This window comes from Symphodus melops, assembly GCF_947650265.1.
Source record: "Symphodus melops genome assembly, chromosome: 2".
NCBI lineage: Eukaryota > Metazoa > Chordata > Actinopteri > Labriformes > Labridae > Symphodus > Symphodus melops.
In genome coordinates, this window is record NC_136692.1 from 28,702,937 (window position 1) to 28,725,700 (window position 22,764).

Sequence of the window (22,764 nt, forward strand, 5' to 3'; positions counted from 1 at the left end):
ATTTGGGTGTCAAAGTGGGGGGGGGGAAGATGGACTGACTCTGCAATCATGTACTCCTCGGTTGGTCCCATTTTTTTTAAATTGGGAAGTCTATCTTCTGACTAGTTTGTTTATGTGCTTTCAGTTCAGAAAGTCGCAATGTTAACAGTTACATTTGAGCAATAACTTTATGTGCAATATGTAAACTAATGAAAAGTATGTTGTAACATTTACAAATCATATTTTGCCCACCATGTGATGATGAATATGTCCGCAAGTCGGGCATCTAACTTTTTACCTGAGTTTCCAAGTTGTTCCAACTTCAGCAGGCGTAAATGTCCATTTTTCAAACCATTCTTGTTTTGATTTGTTTCTCTCTCACTCTCATTCATTAGTGTTATAAAGATGAAGGTTAATTCTCTAACTTCTCTCCCAGGTGGGTGACACTCCCACAGCTGTTTGTTCTGCCCTTTGAGTCTGCCTTCTCCCCGTAAACAATAGGACAGAGAGAGCGAGAAAGCCCGAGACACCTGAGCCCTTCCAGAGAGGGGGCGTGGTCAGACACAGCTCATTAACATATTTAAAGCTACAGACACAGAAACAGTCTGTTCTGAGCAGGGCTGAAATGGAGGGTTTATTGACATGATCAAATACAGGATCAAGAAACTTCACACACACACGTTTGAGGAGCTCTGAAACTTATTTAAACTGGATGAAGAGGAGGAAAATATGTGACCTATAAAGCAGTGTCTCAACAGCCCTGAGCAAGCCAGAGGAGCGTGCAATCAGCTGGCCGGTTGTTTTTCAATCATGTGTCAGGGTCAGCAGGTTCTTATCATATCATGACCTGATTTGATATGAAACTAAAATAAGAAACACAGCTTCATGAAACATGTTTTATTTTGTTCTTTACATTTGTTGACAACAAATCAAAGCAACATTTAAAATAGAGACAGAAACAAAAAACTACTTCTTTGAGAAAAGCTATTTACAATAAAAACTTTAAATTAAACTTATATCTTACATTATATCTGGATGACAGGATTTTTGATCTAACTTTGGTTTCATTTTCATCTCCAATCTCTCCAAGTGAAGATGATAATGTGACAATTGATAACTGCAGCCATCTTTTTAACAAAAGTATAATAATGTCACACTGTGGACGGATACATCAAAGCAACAAAAAACAATAAATACTACCTTTCTAAGCAAACACATTTGAAGTCCTTTAAAAATGTTCTATAACCATTGTGTGTGTTTTTTTATGTATTAATGTGAACCGGATATATGCATAGCAAAAAAACAAGATTCAAATAAGGTGCTTTGTTTTTTGTGCAATTCTGCCTCTAGAGCAATAAAACTATAAGATTGTATATTCAAGGGTTTAACCCCAAGGCACTCCAAAACATGCTAAATAAATTTAACATTTAATCACAGAATTACCCCTTTCTTTCTCTATAAATTGTTCTATTAACACTGTACATGTTCCCCACCTACAATCACTCACAACAAAACATGGAAGCAGCATCAGATGGTGAAAGTGTTTCTCCTCCACGCGCTGCTTTGCTCTTTACTGTATTTTACTTGCTCTTAATTTTGAAAACACGTTTTCATATTTGCTCCACACAAGTCTGTGCCTGCACAGAATCTCAGAAAAGTTTCACGAGAGGAGAACAAAGACGACTCCTCCCTTCGTCTCGTTTGTGAAACACTGGCCTCAACAGAGTTGCGACTGGCTCAAATATCCCTCGTTAGTGATTTAGTTCCTGTTCAATTATCACATTGTCACATCTAAAGGATCTAACTATTACAAAGACACGTACAGAAAGTTGGTTGTCTGAGATCATCAGGATTAAAGATGACCTTAATGTCTTTTCTAGTATCATAAACTGGCACTTAGTTAATATGGGCCTCAGTCAGGTCAGCTGTCAAAGTTAATGCAGAAGATGAAATCATTGTTTTATTGCATTTAGTGGTCTTTGAGATGAAAGCATTTATTTTTGCATATTTGGGGAAAAAGGATTCAAGCTGCGGACAGATGTTGGAATAGTCACCTTTAAATTTGATTTATAGCCAACAGCTACTTGATTACAAAGTATCTACATGTTGCAACTGTTTTTCTATCCTTGTTTTCTCTATTTCCTTGTTGTGTTAAGCACTTTGTAACATGTTGTTTTAAAAAGGGAAATAAAGCTTTACTTACTTACAAACTATGAAGATGTTCTTTATAAAGTTGTTCCCCTTTTCAAATATCCTCTGTATAAAATATCTATTGATCTGTTTTAGATGACAACATCTTTGTGTCTTTAAACAGGTGGTCATGACATGTAAATACTATCTAAAGGCTCTCTTTCTTTAATTTAGAGTTCTTGTATTTTACCGACAGGCGACTTCTCAAATGCAATTATTAGGCTCATAGAAAAGGAGCAATATGTAACTCTGACCCCTAGTGTTTAAATGGGTACTGATTGATGGGCAGATTGATAAGTCGTGGACACTGTAGCTTCAGTGTTTAGCCAGCTCTGCATCGGTCTGTAAACCTTTCTGCATTTTAACCTCTCTCCATTTTTCAAAAGCATCTCCAATAATGATCCTAGTTTGAGCACATTTCTGCTCTTGGAGCTTATTAGAAACATCTAAACCTGTCGTATCTTGGGCGGGCGGGGGGCAGTATTTCCCACAATGCAGCTCACTGGTCCATCATATATACATATAGGCTGTGTCTGAAATCACACTCAAAGCATCATTTTGTAGTAGTGCAGCAGGGTATTATACCCTATATAGCCCGTTCATTGTTCTTTGTAAAAAGATGAGCGTACAAAAGGGTCACTATCCAACGCAACATCTTCATGTGTTGTGACTGAATTTTACGAACGGAAAGTGGCGCTTCACAGGCGTCAGATTGATGTGAAGAGCAACTGATCTGAACACAAAATCACAATAAAGTTCACATTTGTAGGATAGTTACTTTAATCTAGAAGCTTTTTTAATGAAAAGATTCTAAACTTTGGTTTTTGATAAAAGCAGGCACAACACCTTCCTCTTTAAGCACCTATATTTATCAAACATTAAATAACCTTGTTTTTTTGGACATGAAGATGCACAGATTAGTTCTGCTACAACAATGACATCATTGCCGGCAACCGGAGTGGTGTCCGAAATGTTTTTCTTTTTGTGCCTTTTCTTATTGAGTGCACTATATAGTCCACTGCAAAGAACTCCCATTGTAGGGAGTTGTGTGATTTCAGACAGGCATAGTATCATTTATTTGCAGTTTAATGTGTTTGATGAAACAATCCTTAGACTTTAAAAATGAGGGAACGGAAAGTGACGCTGTTATTTAAAAATCGGTCTCAGTTGTTCCTGCAGCACGCTCTTGTTGTTCTGTCTGTGATCTTTGTGTGTTTTAAATAAAGCTTTTTCTTGTTTCGTTCGTACTATTATTGCTGTTCTCAGTTTAGATCGAGTTGAGGCTACTATAAAGTTAGTCCCAGAGTGTTGATTAAATCGTGAACCATAACGACAAACAAACGTTCTATAATTAAATAAATGGATCGTATTAATCTGATAAAACATCTTAAGCTGTGTGCCCATTTGGTGTGTAACCGTTCCCTACATGCCCATTGGTTTTGCCATTGTCCGTTACGCTCTCTGATTGGCTAAGAGGAACACACTCCTTGTCCGATTGGCGGGCGGCCAGCCTATAATGTGCTGCCTCTGCCAGGATCAGGTTTCTACGGTGATAGAACAGATAACCCGGCAACAGGAAGCCAACCGAGGAGAAGATGAGAAGTCCAAGGTTGATCTGGTGTAAGGAGAGACATGTCAGTGCTTGTGACAAAACCTGTTATAAAACCAGTTGGATTTAACTGTGTGTCTGTGAGCTCTCACCCAGTAAGGATCTCCTCTCAGGTGTCCCACCATCAGGATGAACAGTGGCTGCTGGAGCAACGCAAAGGCAGCGCTGATCATTGACTGCATACCTGTCAGCGTCCCAAAGTGGTTAGCAGGGTACCTGAAGAGACAAAAACCATTAGAAGGGAGGAAAATCATCCAATCATTGTTTGATCCAGAGCTATAAAAAAGAGACCTAGAATTACATGATCAAGTAGTATTGAAATGAATGTTAATGACCAACATTATTAATCATGAGCAAACAAAAGTTACATGCTGTACAGTAGTATAAATGTTTCGGTGAAAAGGTCACCCTACACTGTTCAGATGAATTATGTGCTCACACTGAATGAGGTAATTCAGCAATCAGCTTTGACAAGTGTCCATACGGTTCCCTTCCAAAACCCCCACAGACAAAAGTTTAAGTCAGAGAAAAAGGAAGTTGAAGTTGTTGCTTCACTAGCGAGCGGAAACAGAAAGGTTGCTGCAATGCAGACGAAGCAGAAACATGCCGTCTTTTTTTTCGAAACTCTATTTATCCCTGTGGGGCAATTAGCGCACCAAGAGTTCGACCACAGGAGCAGCGAACTGCATACACCCTGACAGAGCAGGGGGAGCAATTCAGGGTTAAGTGTCTTGCCCAAGGACACATCGGACATGTTGCTCGCAGGGTCTTGTGTGCTGAAACCTCTAAAACAAAGTTACTGCAGGGGGCTTTTAAAGCCCATTGATGGCGGACTTCATGCTGGAAATGCTGTCTAAACCAAAACTGTAACTCAACCCACAGGCAAACTGAGTCCTGTTTAAAGCCTCATGAAAAACGGGTTAGCCACTCACCTCACCATGCATAACTCTTATCCTCCATTAAGCCAATGGATGAGTTATCAAAACATTCAGTCTCAGTACAGGGTGTGCTGAAGGAGATATGACCTATTTGGTTTTCTGAACCCTGGCTGTAAACGTGTTAATTTCTGCTTTAAAAAAATGGCTTTTTTGAACATGGTGTATGTGACTTCTTGTGCTTCATCCAGCGGACTTTGCTCTCCCTCACTGGCTTCATTTTTCAACACCAGCGGTTGACAACAATTTAGTGTGAAATCAACGAAGCTCGAGTTATCTGCCTGAACTAGCTCACAGGCATCGCTTCATTTGTGCCTGGCATCTCTTTCTCTTATATTCATAATTCAACTGGAGTCTGAATGGTTTGCCAAACTTATCTTAGTCTAATGCTTGGATTATCATTAACCTGAAGCATAGCATTAAGGTTAGTTATTAAATCTCCAGACACGCTAACAGGTTCAGACATCAAAGATAGTTAGGCTGTAAACATGTATCCTCTTTACTGCTGCTGGAATCCAGGGCTTTGGCCTGAACTTTGTGCGTAAGTAAAAGAGCAGAACGCCTCCTTTGCACCTTACCAGACCAAGTCTTCAAGACCAACACGCCCAATGTTACGAAAGTTGATGCAAGTACATTTCCTGTTTACACAATGGCACTACAATTTAGCTGCCTAACCATGCCTCAGTGCCTGTTGACCATCGGCTTTCACGTGATCAATTTCAAGAACTTCTGACTGTTGGAGCAGGATGAAGGAAAACTTATCTGTGCCACTTTGCTGCTCACAAATGTCTACATTCACAAAACGCTTTTAGAATTAAACACATAAAATAAAGATGAAATGGAACTTTTCTTGTACAGTCTGAAGCGAGTATAAAAGCAGACGGGTGTTTACTCACACAGCAGCATAGAGACCACCACAGCAGGAGTGGATAAATCCTCTAACGATGGTATGCAGGACAAACGACACCACCTGAGAGAGAAAAGTAAACAGAGTCAGATAAATCAACAGCCGCGTGTTCGTTTCTGTACATAGATATTTGAATACTGCATCAGAATACTTTTTGTCTTTCTAGTTTGTATCTTTCTAACCTGAACGGGCAGGTTGTCAATCAGGGAAATTATTCCAAACAAGACCAGTAGCAGGTTTGTGAAGATGAAAGCTCTCATGGCATTGGTCAGTTTCTGAACCTTTCTGTCTCTTTTTGGTGGATCTGATTGGCTGAAGGGGAAGATTGTCAAGAGATGTTAAAAGCAAAGAAGAGGTACAGCGATGAGAAATTTAAAATGTAGGACAATGAAACTGTGTTCTTATCAAGAGGATTGTTGTGCAATAGAAGAAATACTTTTTTAAATGTAATTCCAGGGTTAGCATGAAAAAAGAAAATGTTTCAAAGCTTTGCTTTAAACACACTCTTGGCTTTCAGACTGCTTAACAGTAATGTTTCATTGCAAAAGCATGATACCTAAACACCAATACCTCTTTTCGGTTTGTGTGTTTGCATTTTCCTCTTCACACTCCGTCATCCTCCAGTCCATGATGTATCCAATCAGAGGACACGTCAGCAGACACAGGAGCTGCATCGTCCCGAAGATCGACGAATAGAAACCCACTGAGCAATAAAGAGACAGAGAGAGGTAAATTTAAAGTAAATTAACAACTACAGTGACACTTCGATTGACAATATTCATTTTGTAAGGTTATGACAGCGAAGGGTTTGAAGGTTATTTTTACTTACAAAGCAGCTGTGCATTGTTAATAACCTCAGGCCTCCCCACTTTGGGAGTCACTAATCTAACGTGTTTCGAAGCCTTCTCCTTGTCTTATAAAATATAAATCAAATAATACCAGATTATCCTCTCAATGAAAGGACATCCAACTAAGTATCCAACTCACCTTGGTCCTTTGCCTCCATCTGCAGCTCCTCTGAGGCTGAAACAAACAACAGGTTAGGAATCACCACTACAGATTATTTCAGACATGTTACATTTTTGTCAATAGATAATAAATTATCAATGAGTCCTGTCTCTGTTAAGCTCAATGAAATCTACATATTTCCTTCAGGTCGTTGTCTTACGATTAGGTTCGCCATAGGTGACCAGAAACTCCAGCATCTTGTTCATGGCACCCATGAAGAAGATCAACCTCAACTGAGTCATCGCCATGGTGATGATGCTCCAGAGGAAGATGGGAGAACACATAGAATGGCAGAGTGGCAGTGGGGCTAGAGAGAGAGAGAGAGAGAGAGAGAGAGAGAGAGAGAGAGAGAGAGAGAGAGAGAGAGAGAGAGAGAGAGAGAGAGAGAGAGATGAGAGAGAGAGAGAGAGAGAGAGAGAGAGAGAGAGACAGAGACAGAGAGAGAGAGAGAGAGACAGAGAGAGAGAGAGAGAGACAGAGACAGAGAGAGAGAGAGAGAGAGAGAGAGACAGAGAGAGAGAGAGAGAGAGACAGAGACAGAGACAGAGAGAGAGAGAGACAGAGAGAGAGAGAGAGACAGAGAGAGAGAGAGAGAGAGACAGAGACAGAGAGAGAGAGAGAGAGAGAGAGAGACAGAGAGAGACAGAGACAGAGAGAGAGAGAGAGAGAGAGAGAGAGAGATGTGATTCCAGTTCAGTTGGAGAGTTATTTAGACAGTTGAGCTGAATAGATTTAGTTCACTGAAAGTTCAGTTTCCTACAAGTTTCACAATATCTCTTTGTCATTCTTTTTTTTTTACGATGTGCACAGGGCAAGCTCCAGATGTGAACAGAGGGGAACTGATTGACCTGACTTTAACTGAGTAATCAGCAGCAGAAGGTGCAATGCATTTGAAAGAGACAGAGCAACGTGTGAGACAGATTGATGAGTCGGATGAAAGATTAACTCGATGAGCCAGACTTTCAGTTAAAGCCTCGGGGAGTTTCACACAACTTTAAAAGAACCAGTTTCTGAGTTAAAGGTGGTTGAAATTAACATCCAATGATGTGAAGCATGTTCCCTTCCAGAGAGGGGGCGTGGTCAGACACAGCTTATTTACATATTTAAAGCTACAGCCACAGAAACAGCCTGTTCTGAGCAGGGCTGAAATAGAGGGGTTTATAGGCAAGATGAAATACAGGATCAGAGTGGATTTACAACAACACACTTCACACACATGTTGAAGAGGAGCTCTGAGACTTCATTTATCCCAAATCATTGGCTAATCAAGAGGGCACCCTTTAAACTACAATGACCTACTTGAATGGAAGAGCACGCTACTGTGCAGTGTTTGGGCTGTAATATATAAACCCATTAAGAAATATTATATGTTTTTATTGTACTGAGTTTGGTCGCTTCTCTATGTCATTTGAAGAATAATTTTTAATGTTTAAGAAAGTAAGAGCGTCGCCCTTTTTTTTGACCTTCTGTAAATGTGTTTCTGGTGTTTTTAACAAAAAAACAGACCTTCTTGACAGACTGTTGTTACTCACTTTGTCTGACAAACATCACCTACTATAAAGACTCTCACCCTGAGTCGCTCCTTGTGAGTTCGTCTTCTCGGCGTCTGGCTGCTTGGCACCCATCATGTCTTCCATGACGCTCACATGGGTGACATAGGTTTCCCCGGTCATCTTGTCCTCCGTCACGATCCCACTCATCTTCACCTTTTTACTGCTCAGAAACAGGACGGGGAGAGAATAGACTTTACACATTACATATCTCCAGCCTTCATCCAACAGGACATCAAAGAGAAGGAAATGCAACTGTCTGCTTTATCTAACCAGGAATCTTAAACCTTGAACTGAGGAAGTGACCAAAAAAGACATTTTCTATACATGACATTTTCTATACTTAAATTAATAAGATCCATGTAAAATTAGAGGTGAAGAGGAGTTGCAAATATTCTTTGGACTAAGTGACTACGTCTCTTTTAATAATAATTGCATGTCCCAATAAAAACATCGGCTACATGACTTATCACTTTATTTTCCAGGAATGTGCAACTGTGTGTTTTTTTTTACTGATTGCACTGACGTGTATCTGATGTCTTCAGGTGAAGGGAAAGATTCAACGGGCCAATTCAGCAAGCAGTTGAGGAAGACCAAGCAGGCCATACCAGACCACACCCACATGATGATGCGGAACGACACACCGAGGTCGTAAATCACCTGGAGAGGATGAAGAGGAGGAGGAGGGATCAGGGTGGGGGAGAAATAACAAGAGACAAATGCAGTAGGAAGAAAGGATTTTTTTTTTAATGGGGGATCAGCAGATTCTTTGCATCATCATAATATTTGATTCTTTTTTCTCTCTTTTAACCCGTGTGCTCCCCTTTTTTATAATTAGTGTAATTAAATTAAATAATAACCATCGTCCCGTCTTCCCATTCATATTTCTGCTTTAAGGGAACTTTCTTCATGGTATAATATTGTGAGTAATATTGTGGTTGGGCCCCAAAAATTAATGGCGCTGAGGTGTAACAGAGTTTAGTTGAACCAACTCAACCCGAACTAATGTTGACATAATCCCATCAGGATGAGAACCTTGTTTTCTATTTCTTTATTTCTTCAAGTATATTTCTTCCTTCTTGTGTTCCTCCAACCGTGTAACGTACAGAGAGTAAGAGTGTGTGTGTGTGTCTGTGTGTGTGTGTGTGTGTGTACCTTGACCCCTGGGAATGTGACGGCTGAAGAAGCATAGGAACCGATCATCAGGGAAAGGACAGTTGACCGAACATTTCCAAACATGTTAGGCAGCTGGAAGAAAGTGGCACAGATTCAGTGAACCATAATAATCAATATGCAGAAAATAATCTCCTTTAAAAGCTTAATGTTCATGTACTTCTTTTACAGAAGGAAACTTCAAAGAATAAAAACAAAAACAAAAAAACGAAAAGGCTTCAAATTCTTCAAATGAGGTTTACAGGCACTGTAAAAGGTTGACCAGCAGGGGGTGCAATTGCATCATTAAAAAGGAGTAAAACTTTCATTAACACACACGCACGCACACACACACACACACACACACACACACACACACACACACACACACACAATCTGGCAGCAAAACTAAGCGGTGACATGTAGTCAGTATTTACAGCTTTAGCAACACTCAAGGTATGGTAGTATGTGCTTTTAGTGCCAGTATGCTCTCTATCTGCCCTTGTCTCTTTCTCCCTAACACACACACACACACACACACACACAAACACTAACACAAACACACACACACACACACACACACACACACACACACACACACACACTGACTTTCACTTGTCCTTTTTGTTGTGCCAACTTGGCATGTATGATTTTTATGGTCTTGTGAATGTTCTCTAAAGATGCAGATGGTACATTTTGGAGTGTGTGTGTGTGTGTGTGTGTGTGTGTGTGTGTGTGTGTGTGTGTGGGTGCGTGTGTGTGCGTGTGTGTCTGCAGACTAAAGCTCTAACTTTAGAAGCATGTATCTTTGTTTCACACTGCTGGGTGGCCTTAATGCTCAGTTTACATGCTCACACGGCACGAGACACACTGAATGAATGTCGTTTAAATGTCACTGAGTTGCATATTATAGTTTATAGTTCTGAAAATAATACGGGATGAAGCACCTTGATCTAATACGCAGAGTGGAGTTTGGTTGGATTGTGTACTTTACTTGTTTGCTCAAAGGGTCTAATATGATGTTTAGTTAATGAACCAATTAATCAAAGGATCCAAGTTCTCAAAAAGTAATTTTAGATGATGTTAATTCGACATTTCTGAGCTTTATGGACCTTTGGGATTTGTGCCGAGTTCACATGTAAAGTGCATATTTTTGTAGTTTCTTTTATGAGCACACTAGGCCATCATATTCAGCTGAAAAAGATCTAAAAAAATAAATTAATGTGATATCGACAGTAGTTGGCGTTCATTTGCCCAAAACTGTTCAAGGTCATTCAGTGCCGCTCTTTTTTAAAATTCTTTACTGCTTTTGAACCTATACATAAAGGGAGAGCAAACGTCCAGTTTCCTTTCAGACAAGCAAACAAATCAACTCTGCACCCCCCTCCCTCCCTCTGCCCCGGTCTTCCTTATTGATCCGTCTGCATCTGTTCAGTCTGTCTGCGTCACAACGGCTGACTCAGTGGTTTTAATTCTTAGCCTCCAGTTAACCTAAGAGAAATGAGTCCATCCCCCCTCTCAAAAGAGGCAAATTTAATACATAACAATGGACATATAATGTGACTTTCTGAACAAATCAATGAAGTCACAAATATGTACATGTGAACAAATGTCTTCCAATTTAATGCCGTTTGTGTGCACCCTGAGTTGTGCTTGCCCGCCTGCCTCTCAGAGCTATAAAAATGAAACGCTTTCAGGATAATGTTTTTTAGGTTTTTGCTGGCTTTGCTTGCCTTTATTTTTGTGCAAACTGTCTTATCAAAGTTGACAGAGCTGGTGAGGTTAGCTGGGAAAATGTTCACGTTTACATCAGGTCATTATGTAAAAGCTTATCGACCAGATAACACACACACACACACACCCACACACACACAAACACTTGGGCAGGGACGACAGCAGTGAGGCCAAAATGACCATGTCAAGTCCAGGACAAGGTCTGTATCAGGAAGTGGGAGGAAGAGAGACAGAGACAGGGGACAGGGCTGTGAGGGTGTGTTCACCGCCCAGGGTTCGGATTGGCTGAGAGGCTGCATCAGAATTTAGAACAGCATGTGTTTTCCAAAATACACACCCTAACCCCCAATCAACCAAACAAACACACACACACACACACACACACACACACACACACACACACACACACACACACACAGAAACACATGCTTTTATTCGCAGACAAGACTACTGAACTTTAAGTTTGTACATCAGATTCATTACATCACTGCCTCATAGAAGTTTTCTTTTTTAGCCACACCCCTCTCTTTGATGTTAATGTAATGAAAGACAGAAGGATTTAAAAGTAGTTATACCGAGTACCCTGGTGAGCCAACAGTCTACGCTACGTATTTCATACATGGGGGCAATGACGTCCCAGGTTGAAACCGGACTGCCGACCTTTGTCCTCTGTTCCTGTTCCCATGTTCCCCCATCACCGCTGACTGTGTTTCATGACTTCCAGGTAGACAGTAATCTTCCCCTACACTGATTAAGTACATAACCTCAGTGTCAGTAGTGCAGAAGACGTCATGAGCAGGACATTCAGCCATTTCATCCCCAGTTACACCAAACAATGCATCACGTCCTTTGTGTTTACTGTATTAACCTAATTATCTTAATAGGCAATAATAGTAATTAAAATATTACATTTATTAACCAGGTGACGTGAATAACGTTGATCATAGCATTGATCATGACATAGACCAATAAGTTACAGCTACACAACTGGGTCAGAGCATCTCCTGGTCTGTGCTGCATTGGTCAGTACCAACACAAGTGATCCAAGGAGGAAACTGTGAACTGACAACCGGCAGCCAAGGCTCAACGAACCCATTGAAGCAAAATCTGGCCTGTGTGCTCTGTTTCGTCAGAAGAGCCACTCAAGCTCAAACAGCTGAAGTGGCTGTGTAGCTGCAGACCAATGTCAACCATCAATAGCACCATTCAATGGGCATGTGAACAGTAGAAATGAGCACAATCCTATAAAAGACTTTCAGAAAGATCCATGACAAAATGTTCAAGGTGTTGAATTGATCTTCATATGAGATTTTGATCCAATCGAGCATCTGTTGAACGTGCTTAACAACCAACTCTGATCAATGGAGGCCCTTCATCACAAACAAATTGGCTTTATCTAACTAAAAAAAACTACTGAAATCCACCTTCACACCAAGCTTTAAAGGGAAAGGCAGAAGCCACCTCTCTCTGTGTTTCAAAAGCATCTCCAACATTGATCCTAGTTTGAGCAGCTTTCTGCTGCTGGAGCTTATTAGAAACATGCAGAGGCTTTTTAGCTCGGGTACAATCACTTCTATCTGAAGCAGTTCCACTGCCCGCTTCCATCGCTGCAACACCTGTTCACCTGATAACTGCTCTCATATCTGGCAAACCCAGGGGCGTCCAAAACGGCCTTCAAAGCCCCGCCTACCTTCTCTGGTCCAATCAAATCCAGAGCATTCAGGAGCAGAATCTAAAGTTAGAAGGAGGACATACTGGCTGCTGCATTGTTGTCAGAGAAGCTTCAACACAGCAGGTTTCCTTCATCATCACAGAGGAAGAGAGCGTCATCATTTCATTCAGTAAATATCCCATATATTGATCCCAGTAAATTACTTTTCAACCTGAATATATATTTAACTGAAGTTTGCAATGTGTGTGTGTGTGTGTGTGTGTTTGTGTTTGGGTCTGTTGCTTACTGTGAGTGAAGTGAAGGTCAGGCAGATTCCTCCAAAGCCGTTGAAGGAGACAGCAAGGAAGATGAGGACGGAGAGCACTGGTGGAAGTTAAAAATTCGATAAGATTTGAGGAAACTTTACAGGGACAATGAGTGTCTTCACTTTGTCCCTCATAAACAACTGAGAGTCCACCCATCCTGTCATTCATTATCTTATTGTGACCTTTTAAGGAAGTATTGACAGTATTTTCTTCATTAAATAACCAAGAAAATTACAAATTACACAACTTTCCAGAAAGCACTCTGTATGTTGGGGAATATTTTTCGTCTGCAGTAGAAGGATATAATCATAGAAACTCCATATGTTGTCTTACTGTCAGGGTCGTATGTGGCAGCAGCTATCATTGCACAGGAAGCTGCAAAACAGGCGCTGAAATAGGAACAGACACCGTAGGTCAAATGAGCCTGGAGTTTTAGTGATCAATAACGACATTTTGTCAGATTAGAAAGGCAATAATAAAAGGACTGTACTCGTACCTGCCAAAGAGCCTCAGTGGGCGTGGCCCATATTTGTCCATCAGGATCCCGAGCGGTAAAGTGGCAGCACTCAGGAGAAACGAGCCGATAGTGAATCCCAGGTTTAACACCTCCTCCTGCTCCACACAACTCCGCCAGTGACCGCTTTCAATGGAGCTCACGTTGACACTGACTGTCTCATTTTCTGCCAAAACAACATCAGAGAGAAATAATGAAGGACCAAAAAATGCAGGACGTGGGATTAGATGACTAAACAATGAGTTACACGGAGCTCCAGAACTGGTTAATGCGCTCTGCTCTTTCCGCTCTACTGCCTGAATGAAAACCAGCACAGAAATGACGGATGGCATCTTGTAGGAGCAAAGCAGGTAAACAAACAATGACCCAACCTATTGGAGTGATGTGTTCACAACATTGAACACATGCATGTGGACGTTAACCAGCACGTCAACTGCAGCGGGAATGACATGAAGAGCTGGGTATCGGCAGTGTAGTGGTGGTATGAGAAGCCATGAGAGTGGATTATTGCACCAAGTGAGGATGTTTATGACAAGAAGATAAAGGGACCTAGCACTGACCCTTGTGGCACTCCTGTGGATATATTGTGTGCTTCAGACACGTCTCCCTTCCAAGACACTTTAAAAGATCTGACATGTAGGACATGAACCAGTGGAGGGAGGATCCTGGATCCAGGATCAGAGGGCGTGGATAGCAGCCGACAGGTCTAGCAGCAATAGAACTGAGGACTGACCTGCAGCTCTAGACAAATATAGTATTCTGTTACTGACAGTGGTGCACTCTGAGTAGTGAGGCTCCTCTAAAAGCCTGACTTATTTGGGTCAAACAGATCATTTCTGGGAAGGAATTAATAGACTTAATCACAAACTGGGTGAGTGAGTATTTTTAACAGAAAGGGCGAAAGTGAAACCGGTCTGTAGTTTTCAACCTGGGCTGGCTTTAGCCAACCTGAGCGAGCTCGAAAGCAGTGGGGAACACAACATAGTCTTCAGTTTTGTCATTGAAGAATGTGACGACCCGTTTCAAATAGCAGTTCAAGAGTTAAAAATGTGATGTTGTGTTCAACCATTTGTGCTCAATTCTGACAGTTTTCTGACCTTTTTACGACCTTTGAACTACAAACTACGACTACAGTTTGAATATAAACGTCATTTTAATAAATAGGGAGATTTCTTATTAGAAACACCACTAATATCAAGGTAAGACCAGAGATTAAATACGACAAATACAAGTGTTGTATTTCTTTGTGTTTTTGTGTGTGTGTGTGTGTGTGTGTGTGTGTGTGTGTGTGTGTGTCTGTTCTCTTTGGCTCACATTGGCTCATCTATTTTTGGATAAGCTAACAATAACCTAAACCTCTGACCATAATCCACAACTAAACCAACAAAAGACCTCACGTTGAATAAAAACATGTTATTATTATTTGATTATTCACTTATAAAGACACACTTGAATGTTTTGCTACTTTTGATGAAACTCCTGCAACTAAACTTACTGATGATTTCTTTTAAAGCATAAGAACAAGTCAATTGTGCTCAAAATTGTTTCCATGTAGATTAAACGGATCGTGCCCCCCTGGAGCTGGAGCATTACTTTTACACCTCGGATGTAGCAGGACTCCTAGGAAGTCCTAAGAATATCCGACTAGTATCCAAGGTTACGGAAAATGTTAGGGTCACAACAATGCATTGTTTATAGGATGATCACCGAAAAGGTATTAAAAGGAGAGAAGGAATAATCTGTGATCGGACCACAAACCCTCTGGACGTGTGCTCAGACAATGTGCTGATCAGAAGTCTTGGCAGGCAAGCCTTGCTTGAATAAACAGAATAGCTCTTCCCATAACCACAGCATGTGTTGGACAGAAACTGTCACATGTCGCGCATGCTATGCTGGCTCTGAGAGTGTGCGCTCTCTTTTTAAATCATGTTCTCTCTCTTTTTGTCACAATCAGTCACTTAAAGAATACAGCAAAATACCGTTTAGCAAATAAACTTTGAGGGCTGCTCCTTTAATTGAAAAGACTATTAACTGTTAACAGTCACCAACCACGTCATGAGCGGGCAGCAAGGACCAAGCAGGACTTCTGTTTCAAATCCAGATTGCTTTTTTATTTCTGGATGCATCGATGGGACTCGTGTTGTTGTCCTTCAGTTTTGCAGTGGGAAGCACCATGAGTTTCCATGAGCTGTTGCTCTCTGTAAAGTTATTAATTATTTTCCTCTGATGGGATGGAGTTGTGTTACCTTCATCAATGTTAGCAACATTCAGAGCGCTGTTAACGCTCACGTGGACGTGCATGATTACGCCGGGTGCTGATAAGATTAGCCATCTGTGAGCACAGTTTCATAAACTGTGGGCATGGTTTTCTAAACACGATTCAATTCCTCAGAGAAAGAGGTATGGACCATTGCACTATGATCATTTCTGTCAAGTGAGTCCAATATATCTGGATTTCAAGGTAGATGTAATGCCATATTGTGTTTTGCATTTGACCTGAGTGAAAAGCAACATAAATACAAAGTTATTCAGTGAAAGCTGTGAAATGCAAATCACATCCAGCATCAAATGTATATCTCTGGTCTTTCTGTCTGGATGCTGAGCTTACCGACACAGAGGCTTGAATAGAAGCCTTCGCTCTTCAGCATGATGAGCAGAGAGCCCCAGCCCAGCAGAACGGCGGAGAACAGCAAGTTCTCTATGATGGCTGTGATCGCCATCCACCACCTCCGCCTGTACGCCTGAGACAAACTGGGAGCCATGACGCTGTAAACAAGAGAAGAGAAGAGAGGTAAACATCTGAACACCAGGCAGCAGGAAGTCAAGTTCTCTGAGATGGATTAAGTACAAGTTTTTGTTTTCCAAAAGAGCAAATAACAAGTAGCTTATTATATTGAGGTAGAACAAAGACCAAACAACTTCCTCTTAAAGATTCTGAATGAAAATGTAAATCTGAAGGAAACAGATTTTGATCTGGGAAGTGCTCTGGTTTAGGTTTGCAGGAACTGTATGCAGGAAATGTTGTTGTAATTTCCTATTTTGTTCACTGTGTCCAAGGCAAATTTCACATCGGGACAGTAAAGTTTGTCTCCATTGATGTTATCTGATAAATTAATTAATTTAAAAGACGCTGTCTCACTTCGCTTCAGGACATTTTTAGATAAAAAGAGAACCCCACGTCACCTTTACAGTAGCTACAGCTATCAGGTGTCACATATTTGATCCTACACACGTGCACACACACGCACAGGAAAAAGACAGCTGATCAACAAATCAACAGAGCCGGTGTTCTTCCCAGCTGAGTGTCAATATTTGTGTGTGTGTGTGTGTGTGTGTGTGTTAAAGTGCAGAGCAGAAAGTGTGACTAAACCTGTGTTCTGAAGGTCCTGCTGACCGTGGAAATAGACCTGCACTCTCTTCAAAACAAGCACACACACACACACACACACACACACACACACACACACACACACATGCACACACACACACACACACACACACATGCACACACGTGTCTAGTTATTCATCTCATAATCAACATAAGAACAGAATATCAGGGGGTCGCAAGATATATTCTAAAAAACAAATTATGAAATAACTTTATGTTGAACATTGTGCCCATTATTGTAAAGGTTAAAAAAAACACATTAAGTGTAATTAAGTTAAATTAAATATAAACCCCCAACCACCTCCAGGGCCGTGTCCAGACTGATGGCCAGGGGTGGCATGGGCCCCCTTGAAATGCGATTGGCTACCAAAGGTGCCATCCCAACATTCAAATCTTTGATTGTCAATTTGCATAATCAGAGGCGAGGCTTAAGTTAAAATCCACTATTCTGGCTGTTTTCAACAGGCTGGTGGTACCTGCCTTTGCCTGCTAAAAATATTTGTCAGTTCTCTCAGTTGTAAATAAATACAAGAAAACATGTATATGCACTGTCAACCTGCAATGGATTTAATTGCTAGTGAATGTATTTTTGCAAGTTAAACAGCTCAGAAGTGTTTGCATACAATTTTCTAGGTTCATACAATTGAGGCTTTGCACACCTTTGTTTTTTGAGTCCCTAAAGAATCAAGTTCAGAAAATTAAAGTGTTGCCAAACTGTGTTTCTACATATCATAGTGGGGATACAAAGGGTTAATAATAACTTACTGAAAAACAAATACTGAAAAAGCTCAAAAACTCAAAAATCTATAACACACAGAATCACACAAAACCTAAAGAAAAACAAAGATGGAAAATCACTCCTGCAGGATCAATAAACTCAATAAAAAGATTTAAAACATAAACTCAATAAAATGTGTCACTGATGTCTGATGGTTTGCTGTAGAAGTGGATGCTGAGAGTTCATGTTGGATTAATAAAGTGTGTTATTACTCTACATGAAATCTTTACATGTGATAAGTTTTTGAGACCACAAGTCTCACTTCTTAGTTCCCACAAGAGGAAGAACAAAGTGATAATTCTAGGTTTGAGGTAAGTGAAAAACACATTCACACTTAAGTTGTGTGCACGAGCTGTTTTACATTTTCAGTGATTTGCATAAACATGCAGGATGTTTGCATCATCCAGGATATAACATCACTCATCCTGGTGCAGGCCTTTGTGGAATATGACTCTAGAAAGATTAAGGATTTGCAGTTTAAGTTACAATTGCAAAATTGTTAAAGTCACTTACTTTATGAAGCCGCTGTACAGGTAGATTTCTGTGTCTCTTCTTCCTCTTCCTCTTCTTCTTTTTGTTCTTCTTCGTCTGTGTTAAAGTTGTGTGGTATCCTTCAGTCAGCTGTGTTCACCGGCACGTGTGCTTACATTGACTCTCTCGCTTTCTTTGTTTGTCTATAAATGGAGCTCAGGTCTCTCCCACCCACCCACCTAACCTTAACACACACGCGCGCACACACACGCAGAAACAACGGGCAGAAACGCGTGCACGTACGCATACACGCACATAAACATACACGGACACGCACACACATGCAGAAACCATAACCTGGAGAACACAGAAACTCTTCTTAAACTTTTTAAAGATTTAATTGCGTATGAGTTTCTGATGGTTTTATAGAAATACAGTTTTTCTGTTCCCACAAAATTTGAAACTTTAACAATTTAAAAAGAGTTCAGGTCACCTGTCAGGGTCATCTTGAAACATTAAAACTCTTAGACTGTTTGATTCCTGTCAGACTGAGAGCAGTTCTGCTCTCTGGCTCCTCCGTGTGGTCACATTTAGCAACGCACACCCCTCAATATTTGAGATATGTGGAGAAAAAGTGAGTCATAAGAGTGCTTAATAAAAAATAAAAACAATCTGTAAATAAACAACTCAGTAAATGTGGAAAAATAAGTGGATATAAATAAAAATAATGAGCATGTTAAAAACAGAACATATGTGGTTATACAAACATACATCAACAAAAATTACACTTTACAAAATTTACAATAATGTATGACTAAGGAACAGTTAGATTTCTTTATGTTTCATTTTTAAATAAATTGACATCAATAACTAATTTGTATCTTGTGTCAGTTTGTTTGTTTTATCTGAAGTGTAACACTTTTCTCCTAAAGGTTAGACTGGTCATGCCTTCTCATCCTTTTTTAAATCCCCTATAAACCGCTCTATTTCAGCCCTGCTCAGAACAGGCTGTTTCCGTGTCTGTAGCTTTAAATATGTAAATGAGCTGTGTCTGACCACGCCCCCTCTCTGGAAGGGCTCGGGTGTACTCTGTGCTTTCTCGCAACATGTCCTCATGTTTATGGTGAGACGGCAGACTCGGAGGGCAGAACAAACACCCAGCTGTGGGAGTGTCACCCACCTGGGGGAGGGGCTACTGCCCTTTGTGATGTCATGAAGGGAAAATCTCCAAACGGCCTGTTGAGCACACATTTTCTGAAAAGTGAAGCAGGCAGAAGACGGCGAGGATGGACTTGTGTCATGATTGGGGGGTTAGTAGACAGACTAGAGACACATGTTAGAGTTGTGACCTTTAAATAAGCACAACACATTTTAATTCTGAACCATTTTACATTTATTGTTGTTTTCATCCTGGAACATCGTTTTCATGACAACAAACTTTTTAACAATCAAATGAGCAAGAAAAGAAAATTAAAATAAACTTTACTGAGATAATCTCCGTCATTCAGAGTCTGAGTAAATGTTGTTTATGACGTCATGTTGAGGGGAACCGAGAGGAAATGATAAACTCTCATTAAAACCTAATTTCTACGTGAACATTTACTAGTAATAATAATAATTTAAATAATATTGCTGATAATGTTAAGAACAAAGAGTGTAAACAAAGTGGGTATATTAGAGATTTGTCAGAGCGAGGCGGTCATGGAGACAAATCAAATATCAATAAATAATAAAAAATAAATACTAGTAGCTTTTACATTTGGTCCTACTGCCTTGATGGTATCAAAATCAAAATAAAAACTACAACAAAATTGTGTCAAAATTATTGTTTAACTGAAAGAAATCTGAAAAAATCAAATAAAATACTTAAACATATTAAAGCAAGCAAACAACAAAAGAGGCAAAAAAGTTGAGTTTCCAACAAGCCTCAAACAAAAGATTACTGAGGGCCACTTTGAGGGAAACAAACCGAATGTTTAAGGAATAAAGTTTCAGCTTGTTCAGATTAAACAGTTTTCATGTTACTTTCTTATAGTTCCAGTTTTACCTGGACATTAATTGGAACAATTGTTTTCCCAGGTAACCTGCTAACCCACTTTGAAGCCCAGTTAAAAGGATGGAGTTGAGCAATAATAATTGGTGCAGACCATTCAGAAAATAAAGTGACAGACAATATATATATATATATAAAAAAAAAAACAATAATCAGAAACTGCCAGACCGTGTTGACCTCCATGTTGGAGAATACGAGTAATATGAGAAACCATCTGGCAAACAAAGACCCCGAAAAGATCCAAGGAAAAACATCCAGCCAGGTCAAAAGACTCTGAAGGCTTCCCGAGTGCTCAAGATGTATCTCTGAATACATGGACTCAAGACCTGCGGACATTTTCTGAGGTCGACAACGAAAGATTCCCAAGGTTAGTAAAAAGTATAAATTCCGACGGCCATATATTATATTTTTTATATTGCAATAAATATCGTACTGTAGACTCATCCAGACATGATTGTATCGTGAGATTTTGATATTGTTACTACACTAACACTAAAGTCATTGAACCTTCCATCAACATGATAATCTGCTCTACAGGCGACTGAACCCACCTGAGAGACCTTTGACGGTTTATGGGTAACTTAAATGTGTGCTGTTTTTAGCGTTTATAGATGTGACATCAATCCTACGGCTCTTTCTGCCAACCTTTTGTGCAGCTAACTCTGGTTCCAGATTTGTCAGGAGCCCGTCATGGGGATATTTTGGCTTCATCTTTGTTCAGCAGGAGGAGGTTGAGGCACGCTGTCCGACTGTATATGTGGTCTTTAGATTTAAAGAAGTCATAAACGCTTGAGGATATAATCACAATTTAAATAATTTCATTACCTGTCATAAACGAGTATTTGTTTCCCCCTCACTGTGGTCATTGTGGAGGATGTGATGAAACAAAAGTTACTACAAATACATGAATCGACATCGGCAAAAAGATACAAAATTAATCCCTTCAATGGCAGACAGATGTCACAATGACATTACCAGAGAAACTGGCAGACAGGCCACTGATAAAAAACAACATTTCATCTTAACCCTCAGTGTCGGACTCAGCGTGTGACGAGGGGCGGGACATAATCAGGTCTCTGTTGGTCACAACAGACTGAAATCCTGCTTCTGAAACTGCAAAAGCAAAGAATACAAAGAAATCGACAAAAACAAAAAGTGTAGCAGAACACAGAGCTGAGTCAAGAGTGATAACATAAAGTAAAAATACACCAAAAACAATGAGTTCATACATGTAGCAGTGACTATTAGATACTGATTCTACCTAAACAACACGCCCTAACCCCTAACCATGAATAGAAATAATAACTCAAAGCGTTTTAATCAAAAAAGACTGAATTTCTTCATCCTAGTGTGAAGGCTCAAAGAGGAATTCATACATAAACAAACTGAGACCCATAATTACATAATTTGGGGTTTAAAGGACTAATAATAGGTACAACAGTTTTACAGTCGCTTATATATATTGCTTCAGGCTGCAGCCTAGACTCAGGCTGTAATGACGGCTGCGTGACTTCTGCGGGAAACGTGCCTGATGGAAAATGCTTTCCTTTTTCTGAAAGCAGAAGATCATTTTTATGAGACAACAAACACGGTTAAATCCCGCTCTTAATAGCAAACAAAGTCCGATAACAAAAGTAGTTTCCAATCAGATGCATGTCAGTGTTTGACTTCGTGTCAGCGTTCGATTATCAGGCCACTGTTGCCTTTAGTAGACAGGACAGCTAAGAGGAGACAGGAAGTGCAGCAAAGGGCCGAGGTCGGACGTCTATTGCCTCTGTACATGGGGTGTGTGACATAACTGCAGGGCGTTACGGCGCCTCCTTTATTCTGTGATACTGGTGAGTTTGAAGGTTGCAGATGTTTCTAAAAGGGTCTAAAAGGATCCTTTCTGTCATGTCTCAGACAGTTACCTCACATAATCTGAGCCGGTCAATGACAAAAAGCACTTTAAATTGAAGCACTTTGAGCAGCAACATTTGCAACCAAGGATTACTGGATGTTGAGGCCATCACAGCCTGTTTTGCAGTTGGTTCTCAATGATCTAGATTCTGTGTGAACACGCACACACACACACACACTGCAGGAAAGTACCATGTTTCTGACTCACACACAGATTTGTGCCGATCGTTTGAAACGTGTTACAACAGTGTGACGTGTGTTGACACGCAATCTATCAGCCCTTCCACGCGGGTTTCAATGTTTGCAGACAATACTGCATTTTCAACAACATGAAGGGAATCTACTGCACATCTCATCCATCTTGCTGAGCACGCGTTATTACCGGTGAGTTACATTGTGGACGTAGAGTCGGTTTGTGTGTGTTTTTGTTTGCATGTTTGATTCTGAAGCAACAAACCAACCAACGCTGATACGCTCACTTTTCAACCAGACAGTTTAAGCTGAAGAGCCAGTGAGTGGACATACATCCACACATTTTAAATTTTCCCTTTTCCTGTGATAACAAGTTAGTTTCTGTTGCTTCTCAAGATCTCGAGAAGTTAAATTCTTGAGATCTTGAA

General features: G+C 40.3%; 1 protein-coding gene across 2 annotated transcripts; it reads right to left on the reverse strand.

Annotated features, from left to right (window-relative positions):
• Window positions 1-2,990: 2,990 nt before the first annotated feature.
• slc43a1b (solute carrier family 43 member 1b) lies at window positions 2,991-18,412 on the reverse strand. Of its 2 annotated transcripts, XM_079338581.1 has the most exons (16): window positions 18,235-18,412; window positions 16,926-16,971; window positions 16,164-16,321; window positions 13,538-13,721; window positions 13,375-13,430; window positions 13,023-13,099; window positions 9,334-9,426; window positions 8,705-8,838; window positions 8,199-8,341; window positions 6,789-6,935; window positions 6,608-6,643; window positions 6,191-6,323; window positions 5,803-5,932; window positions 5,610-5,683; window positions 3,871-3,994; window positions 2,991-3,784 (listed from the first exon to the last, which is right to left on the reverse strand). In XM_079338581.1, the coding sequence occupies exons 3-16, from the start codon at window positions 16,315-16,317 to the stop codon at window positions 3,557-3,559; spliced, it is 1,713 nt and encodes a 570-aa protein (XP_079194707.1). In that variant the 5' UTR covers window positions 16,318-16,321; window positions 16,926-16,971; window positions 18,235-18,412; the 3' UTR covers window positions 2,991-3,556. The 2 variants fall into 2 exon arrangements, with proteins under 2 accessions (XP_079194707.1, XP_079194706.1); XM_079338580.1 differs by lacking the exon at window positions 16,926-16,971.
• Window positions 18,413-22,764: the final 4,352 nt, after the last annotated feature.